This window comes from Myxine glutinosa, chromosome 14, assembly GCF_964187855.1.
Source record: "Myxine glutinosa chromosome 14, kmMyxGlut1.1, whole genome shotgun sequence".
NCBI lineage: Eukaryota > Metazoa > Chordata > Myxini > Myxiniformes > Myxinidae > Myxine > Myxine glutinosa.
Window position 1 is genome coordinate 65,304,587 of NC_136274.1, and position 9,369 is coordinate 65,313,955.

Genomic DNA, 9,369 nt, shown 5'->3' on the forward strand with positions numbered 1-9,369 from the left:
AAGTCATTTTCTTAATATATATATATATATACTAGCTTGGCTCGGCTCGCGGCAAGCGTCGTTACTGAGGAACGGGCTTATTTAAGCTGAGGATAATGACTGCACCTGAGTTGCTGTGTTGCCATGATTTACAGCAATCATAATACAAACAATTATTTTGCACAAATTTATTTGAAGTGTTTGTGATATTACATTTTTATAAGCAATTTAGGTTGAAGATTTAGGTTTAAAAAATATATAAAATTTAAAAAAGAACCCCTCAGCACATACATACGGGAGGGGTAGGTGCAGACCGGAAGTTTGGGACGATTACACCTCACCACCACATCATTTAAAACGCCTCACCACCAAGTAATTCAAAACACCTCACCACCACGTAATTCAAAACACCTCACCACCAAGTAATTCAAAACACCTCACCACCACATAATTCAAAACACCTCACCACCAAGTAATTCAAAACACCTCACCATCACGTAATTCAAAACACCTCACCACCACGTGATTCAAAACCACCACCACGTTATTAAAAACACTTCACAACCACGGAAACAAAAGTTTCAGGGAGTAGTTCAGTGACAACAGACACTGCCCAGATATGTAGATATATAGATAAATGACTGTACCTGAGTTGCTGTTTTGTCATGGTTTACACCAATCATAATTCAAACAATCATAATGCACAAATGTATTTGTAATATACGTGATATTACATTTTATATACAATTGAAGTTGAAAAAAAAAAATCCCCAAAAAAATACCCTTAGGACATACCGATGGGAGAGGTAGGTGCATACCAGAAGTTTGGTAGGATTTCACGAAAGTTTGAGGAAGTACTTCAGTGACAAGACAACACAACACAGGACAGACACTGCACAGATATATATATATATATATATATATATATATATATATATATATATATATATATATATATATACAGGGGGCTGCAAAAGTAGGTATACAGTAAGGATTATACCAGTATTACCAGTATTATAATAGTGGTGCTAGGATTCATTTAATACTAGAATTCATTTAATTAATTAAAATCATTATTACCATTTTTTATATTTTTATTTTCGTAATTTTTTCTATAATACATCTATTATTTGCAGGTGAAGTGGAAATTTAACGATGGCTGGTAATTCAACGGACGAGGAGCGCAAATGGATTTTGAAACAGTACTGGAAGACAGAATAGTGAACGTGTGCGAGAGCAGTGGCGAGAAACATTTGCATTGCCTCCACCAACGAGGCTCACGATTTACCGGATACGTGACAAATTTGAGAGGACGGGGTCTATCCACAACTCGCCGAAGAGTGGTCGACCAGTCACCGTGACAACGCCAGAGAATACAATGCAAGTCGCCCTGGCATTTACCCAGAGCCCTCAGAAATCGAAAAACAGGGCGTCATCTGAATTGGGCATCGAACGCAGATCGTTGGGTCGTTTGATGCTCCGTGCAGGACTGAAAATGTACGTGCCACGATTGATACATGGTTTATTAGAGGATGACTCAGATCGGCGTTTACAATTTTGCGAAGCCATCCTGAACGAGGAACGAGAGGGTGACAGCATTCTGCACAAAATCGTGTGGTCCGATGAAGCAAACTTTAAGCTATCGGGTGCTGTTAATCGGCACAATTGTGTGTACTACGCAACTGAAAACCCTAAAGTCACGATTGAGCAACAGCTCAATCAACCTGGGGTGACAGTGTGGGCTGGCCTGTCCTGCAAAGGTGTCGTTGGACCTATCATTCTGCACAGGACTGTCGATCAACACGTGTATCTGAACATGCTGACGGATACAATCATACCACAGGTATGCGAACAACAGCAGCAGGACGACTTCTACTTTCAGCAGGATGGGGCGCCACCGCACTTCGCACTCACTGTGCGTGCGCTACTTGACAAAGAATTTCCCAACAGGTGGATTGGACGTCGGGGAGCCGTTGACTGGCCACCACATTCGCCGGATCTCACCCCTATGGACTTCTTTTTCTGGGGGATGTGTAAAAGACAGGGTTTTCGCACGCAAGCCACGTTCTGTTGATGCCATGATTCAGTTCATACGGGAGGCTTGCCAGGAAATTGATGCTGATAAAGACCTTTGTGCCAGAGTGTGCATGGGTGTCCACACTCGACTAGTGGAGTGTGTGAATGCCGGGGGCAAACAGTTTGAACATTTGAGGAATTAATATGTTTATTATTGATATGTTTATTATTGATATGTTATTATTGATATGCTTGTATAATCAATAAAATACGTTTTGTGCGCACGTTTTCTTTTTCATTACTGTATACCTACTTTTGCAGCCCCCTGTATATATATATATATATATATATATATATATATATATATATATATATTATATATATATATATATATATATGTATATATATTGTTACAGATACGACTTCGATGGTATGGTGGGCCGAGCGGGATGGCCGCCGTATCCGTACAAGTTACCCCGATTGCACCCGGGGTTGACTAATCGCGCTATGCTGGCTCAATAGGAAAGAGAAGACACCCGGCTGGGTTATAATGACACAATACGACACCAGGGTTTCGATTCTCAAGTATATTCGTAGGGAAAAAGGTTAGATTACAACTACAAGAGGGACAGCATAGGAAGACAGGCACTTAGACACACTCTTATATTAACCCTAGACAGACCACAGATAAACGGGACAACGCTGACTCACACGGGATTTGATGGCAAGGAAAGCGGCAGTCGATGGCTCAGGTGCACCTGGCTCAGGGACAGAATCACGTACGGTGGTGTCCAGCAGATGCGGGGAGGTCGCTCAGCGCTCGGGAGGGTCGCGACTTTGGTGGAGATGCCGGGGAGGTCGCTCAGCGCTCGGGAGGGTGGCGTCTTGTCCTTCCAAGCTCGGGGCGCATCTGACGTCACGTCCGGCGCGGGGCCGCGTATATCCGGCGGGGAGTCACGCCCTCGCTCGTTAGCTCCGCCCCATATGGCATCGGCCCATGGCTTCTCATTGGGTGCGGGGGTTACCGGCTCCGCCCTTGACGAGGGGCCGACAGGGAGCCCCCTTCTGGGTAACCCCGTCGAGCACATGTTCAATGGCGGCCAACCGAGCCGGAGTGAGGACGCAAAGCCGCTGTTGTTGTGGTTGTTGTTGGAGCTTGAGATGATGGGAAGAGATGCGGGGAGGTATGGGAAGGTCCTAAACTCCTACTGGTGCCATATCATCACATTCTGGTGCAACGAAGAGTCATAATTAATGGAAACAAGTCCTTAACTGACATAGATTAAGAATAACTAGCAAGATGTCCTATAATTGTCTACGTGTGGTGCGGGGGACCTGGGCACGACATTTAATGGGGGAATGAAGGGGAAGATCGGCTCTAATGGGTGTTGTTTACAGACAATGGGACTAGGGAATGGGGTAAGGGGAGAGTTGGGGAGTATCGGAGAAGATAGGGGAATATTTACAAGCGGATATGGAGGTCAAATTCCATATTCGCAACATTGCACCCTTCTCTACCCTCGGGGCGTCCCGACCCGATAAATTTTTACCTACTTTAGTGTGGCACGCAATGTAGTTCCCTCTACTATTAACTCTACCCTGAGTGCGACAGTTTTACAGATATTCACAAATGAGTAAATATGTCCCCCTGCGACGTTGCACCCTTCTCCTCACAGAAACACACCCACAGGATAACCGAATCCGGAAAGAATTCTCAAACTAAACATACAGCCGGTAGGGAGCATTATTTACAAGACTACGCTGCTATTTACACTACGATCCAGGACCTGTTTTTGGAGGAACACATGCAGATGTTATGCATAGAGAGAGCGCGCTTGCCAACATCGATACACCAACCCACGAGTGCTCTGTGGCCGACGGCCTTTAATAACGTGCAGAGCACCCTTTCCCAGCATCAAGAGCACCACCCCACCACCAATCGGTGCAGTCACCATTGTTCAATGAAATAAAAATAAATTCGACAACCCCTAACCCTGCAGGTGTCTCTTGCTCTTCTTGTGGTGCACTTGGTGTTAATTATTAGTGGTTCACCTGTATGGCATAGGTGCCACGTTGACCCATAGGTCCATCCCCGGGTGGTGCTTGGCCGCAAACGAACTGCGGTCCATTGTGGGTGGCCACAAACATTGCGGTCCATATGGTGTACCGATCCAGGCAGCGAACAGCGAAAGTGCAGGCCCACAACTGCGTAGCCAGCACCTCTCTCTCCTCTCTCTCTACCCCAAAGCCAGATCCTCGGAGGTGGGAGACAACAGAAGAAACAAGTGAGTAAGGTGGTAAGGGCGCAAAAGTGCACGCAATACAAGATGATGCACACTGGGGGCACATGGGAACCAGGTGAGACAGGTACGTTCCTATCGTACGCCCCCCCCCACCAGGTAACCTACATGGCCCCTCCCTTACCCCTTACTGCATCCACACAACACAACACTACTCATAAACATCTACTTTACAAATCAACAAACATCCCTACTGTCTTCCCCGTTCCTCCCATATACCAAATTCGTCTTCTCTCCCTCCTAACCAATCAAATTTGCCATTTTCAACTCTCATCAAAATTTGCCATTTTCAACTCAACATCAAAATTTGCCATTACCAATTCATCATCAGTCCCTCCTAGGGAGGGAGAGATGGAATCACCCCAATGTCTCATCCACGTCGTGATGCGTCTCACAAATCCTCACAGCAATCTCATTTCCTGCAACAAACAAAGAAAACACAGGTGTGGAGTCATCATCATCACCTCAGGCAAGTGGCTGCGTATGGTGCGACAGGTTCATCAACCCTAACTATTTCCTAAATGACTTTAACAACTTTACACTACCCGGGGGCTTTCTCCGGCCAAACCATTGGCCCTCTTACACTATGGGTTCTAAAAACCAATTCCCATTGGCCAAACTGTGGTGCTCTTCAATTTGGGGTCTCACTCCCCCGATTCATCTCCCGGTGCCCTCGCACAATTTCTGGGCTGCGGCGTGTACCTCTCCCAGTGGGTCTACCCACCTGCACACCTCCACCACTGCAGTTGCCTCCGAGCTTACCTGCTCCTCACCCTAACCTAACTACCTGGGGAAGGCCCTCTGGCTCTCTCCCCACTCCGTGCCCTCTCTGGCACTGGGCTGCCCGATCCACACCCGGGATCCTCAGGCACCCACTCACAACTACCGGCTCCCATGTGCTCCCTCGCACACACGCTACGACCGACTCACTCTCGCCAGCACACTCACTCCTTGGTACACACTTTTTCCTCACACACCCCAGAGTCGGACTTTCTTGCACACCTCCATTTTCGCACACCAGACCTGTCGCACACTTCACCCACGGCCTCTCACGAACACCCGGGTCCATCTCGACCCCCAAGCCTCTTAAATCCCCTGGCGCATCATACGCACGACCATATTGGTCACCACTTACACCGGGTCCTCTTCCTCTTCGCTTCTCCTCCATCACCTGCGAATCCCTCATCCGGTTAATGAGCACATCATCACGATCCAAACACAGACTTTGGACCAATTCTTTTATCTCCTCTTTTATCTCTTTCTTATCCCCTCTCCGTCGCTTCTTAATTTCGCTCATCCCTTCTTCCACTTCTTCTAATTTGTGCTTCACCTCTTTTATTCCCCGGTACGTCTCCTCAAGCTCGTCCTCCAAGGCTACCTTGACCGTTTCCATGTGCGTCCTCACCTGCCGGTCCTTCGTCTCCATTACCTCTACCACCTCGTCCAACCTCGTTGTCAGTCCCTCACGTACCATCTGACATTCCCTCTTCGTCGCTATCAAGTCGTCTTTTAGTTCTTTCTGTGTCACTTTTAACCCTCCTAATACCGCAGTGTTCCTTTGAACCTGCTCCGTTAGTTCTTTTTGTCCCTCCGTCAGCTGTTCCACCTCCTGCGTCAGGACCTCTATGCCCCCCTGTAACTTTACAGTCCCCTTTCTCACCTCCTTCTCCATGTGCTCCCTACAGTGCCTCACCTCCTCGCGCACTCCTCCCACCTCCTCACTCACTCCTCTTCTGATCTCCTCTCCCATCACTTGCATCTCCTGCCCAGATGCCACCCTCATCTGCTCCATTTCCTCCCTGTGAGCATCCAGTTTGGTTTCTACCCCCATTCTGACCCCCTCTATCTGCTGCTCCATTTGTTTAACTTCCCTTTCCGCTTGGTCCCTCATGTCCCTCAATTTGCCTTCCATACTGTTTTCTAACCCCTCTAACCCATTTTTCACTCCCTCTATTTGATTCTCTTGAGCGGCCATTCTGTTTTCTACCCCCGTTAACCCATTTTTCACTTCTTTTATCCCGTTGTCTAACCCCTCAAAATTATTGTCTAACTTCCCAATTTTCTTGTCTAACTCCTCAAAATTATTGTCTAACTTCTCACCGGTACCCCTCATTTGGCCCTCTAATCGCTCACCCTGAGCATCCATCCGGTTCCCCATTACCCCCATTTGGCCCTCTAATCGCTCACCCTGAGCCCTCATTCCCACAATTTGGTCTCCCATTCGTTCCATAAGGGCCCTCATTTGCAACATAAAAAGGTTCGGATCCACCAGGGGCGCTGCCACGGTCACGGGCGCGGTGACCAGCGAGGCGCCATTTTGCGCGTCTGCTACCCTCGCTGCTTCGCTCTCCTCACGTCCCTCAATTTGGTCCTGGACCGACCCTGCCTCACTCTCCCCTACCGGACCCCAGCCGTCTTGATCCGCCATAGCGCGACTTGCAAAATTCGAGTTTCGTAAAACAAAACAAATTTCGGCCGCTCCAAATTTTGACCAAATTTTTTTTTTTTTCCTCTATTCGTTTTTTTTTTTCTTCAAAATTTGGTCGGGCCTCGAATCTCACTCCCGACACCAATTGTTACAGATACGACTTCGATGGTATGGTGGGCCGAGCGGGATGGCCGCCGTATCCGTACAAGTTACCCCGATTGCACCCGGGGTTGACTAATCGCGCTATGCTGGCTCAATAGGAAAGAGAAGACACCCGGCTGGGTTATAATGACACAATACGACACCAGGGTTTCGATTCTCAAGTATATTCGTAGGGAAAAAGGTTAGATTACAACTACAAGAGGGACAGCATAGGAAGACAGGCACTTAGACACACTCTTATATTAACCCTAGACAGACCACAGATAAACGGGACAACGCTGACTCACACGGGATTTGATGGCAAGGAAAGCGGCAGTCGATGGCTCAGGTGCACCTGGCTCAGGGACAGAATCACGTACGGTGGTGTCCAGCAGATGCGGGGAGGTCGCTCAGCGCTCGGGAGGGTCGCGACTTTGGTGGAGATGCCGGGGAGGTCGCTCAGCGCTCGGGAGGGTGGCGTCTTGTCCTTCCAAGCTCGGGGCGCATCTGACGTCACGTCCGGCGCGGGGCCGCGTATATCCGGCGGGGAGTCACGCCCTCGCTCGTTAGCTCCGCCCCATATGGCATCGGCCCATGGCTTCTCATTGGGTGCGGGGGTTACCGGCTCCGCCCTTGACGAGGGGCCGACAGGGAGCCCCCTTCTGGGTAACCCCGTCGAGCACATGTTCAATGGCGGCCAACCGAGCCGGAGTGAGGACGCAAAGCCGCTGTTGTTGTGGTTGTTGTTGGAGCTTGAGATGATGGGAAGAGATGCGGGGAGGTATGGGAAGGTCCTAAACTCCTACTGGTGCCATATCATCACATTCTGGTGCAACGAAGAGTCATAATTAATGGAAACAAGTCCTTAACTGACATAGATTAAGAATAACTAGCAAGATGTCCTATAATTGTCTACGTGTGGTGCGGGGGACCTGGGCACGACATTTAATGGGGGAATGAAGGGGAAGATCGGCTCTAATGGGTGTTGTTTACAGACAATGGGACTAGGGAATGGGGTAAGGGGAGAGTTGGGGAGTATCGGAGAAGATAGGGGAATATTTACAAGCGGATATGGAGGTCAAATTCCATATTCGCAACAATATATATATATATATATATATATATATATATATATATATATATATATATATATATATATATATATATATATATATATATATAATTTATATATATATATATATTGTTACGGACCGCGGATTAGATGTTATTTTGAACCGAGCGGTGGTGTAACCGCGGAATCCGAACAGTTATTCCCGACTCAAACCCGATTCAACCCAAACGTTGGCCGTATCGCGCCACAGCTACTCAATCGGGAAAACTCTAAAGCGACCGAATGCAAAGAGGAAGAAGACGTACAGAAGAGTTACGGGATTTATTATTTACCCACACAAGCAAAAAGGAGCAGTCACGATTATTTACAGGGACATGAGACGCAGGTGACACAGTGAATTCCTTATACAAGCTTAATTACCTACCCAGGACAGAACAAACAAAGACACTGACTCACGCGGGGAATTGCAGAGTGGATTGCTGGAAGGAGGTGTGTGGCTGGAGGGGGGGGGGGGGGGCGGCGGCACGGAGCTGGCTGGAGCTTGATCCCACACGGGACGTCGGGCTGGACCTCGACGGCCGCTGATGCCACCGAGCCTGTCGTGTGCGCGGAGTCACGGGTCGGAGCTGCTTGTCTCAGTAAAAGCGCATCTGCTCTGGCGACCCAGCTCTTTCTTTGGACTCAGTAAAAGCGCAACTCTCTGACGACCCAGCTCTTTCTTTGGACTTAGTAAAAGCGCAACTCTCTGACGACCCAGCTCTTGTCTCCTCCCTCCTTGTCTCAACTCCTTTGGGAACGCCCCGCCGGCGGGTTATATAGGCCCCGCCCCTCAACCTTTGCGAACCTCCCCCAAACGCTCTTCCTCCGCCCTCTCAAGCCAAACCCCTTGTTCATGGTTGGTCGAGTGGGGCTGGCTCACTCCTCCCCTCTCTGACGAGGTGGGGACCCGCCTTTCTTCCCCAACCCTGCCTCGTGGCCAATGGTGGTTGAAGAAAACCGCCCGAAATGCAGTTGGCCATCGAAATGAAATGAAAGGGGACCTATTCTTATTTCACTTGGTACAATGGAGTATTTAAGTTAATGGGAGACACAGCCTTACCCTAAGACACATAATAAGATATAAGCTATCGAACAGGGGCATTCTATGATTGGCTGACGTGTATGCTTATGGACTAATTACCGAGACACCCTTTTTACCTTTATACAACTCTGGAGGCAAGAGGGGCCATATCCAACCAATGGTATACAGCAGTTTACCACAATCCAATACACACAATCAAAAAAATGATTTTTTTTTAGATATATCTATATCTATATCTATATATATATATAGATATAGATATAGATATATATAGATATATATAGATATATTACAAGCTGAGAAAAAAGTCTCAAACTTGTGTGTGTTACTCAAGCGAAAGAGAATGGGTATA

General features: G+C 47.8%; 1 protein-coding gene across 1 annotated transcript in view; it reads right to left on the reverse strand.

Moving 5' to 3' along the window:
* The window catches only part of LOC137439873 (transient receptor potential cation channel subfamily M member 2), a 132,336-nt gene that overhangs the window by 35,692 nt on the left and 87,275 nt on the right, over window positions 1–9,369 (reverse strand). Inside the window, exon 21 of the mRNA XM_078768000.1 lies at window positions 1,704–1,798. Coding sequence (XP_078624126.1) covers window positions 1,704–1,798 — 95 coding nt within the window. The remainder of the gene's footprint in view (window positions 1–1,703; window positions 1,799–9,369) is intronic.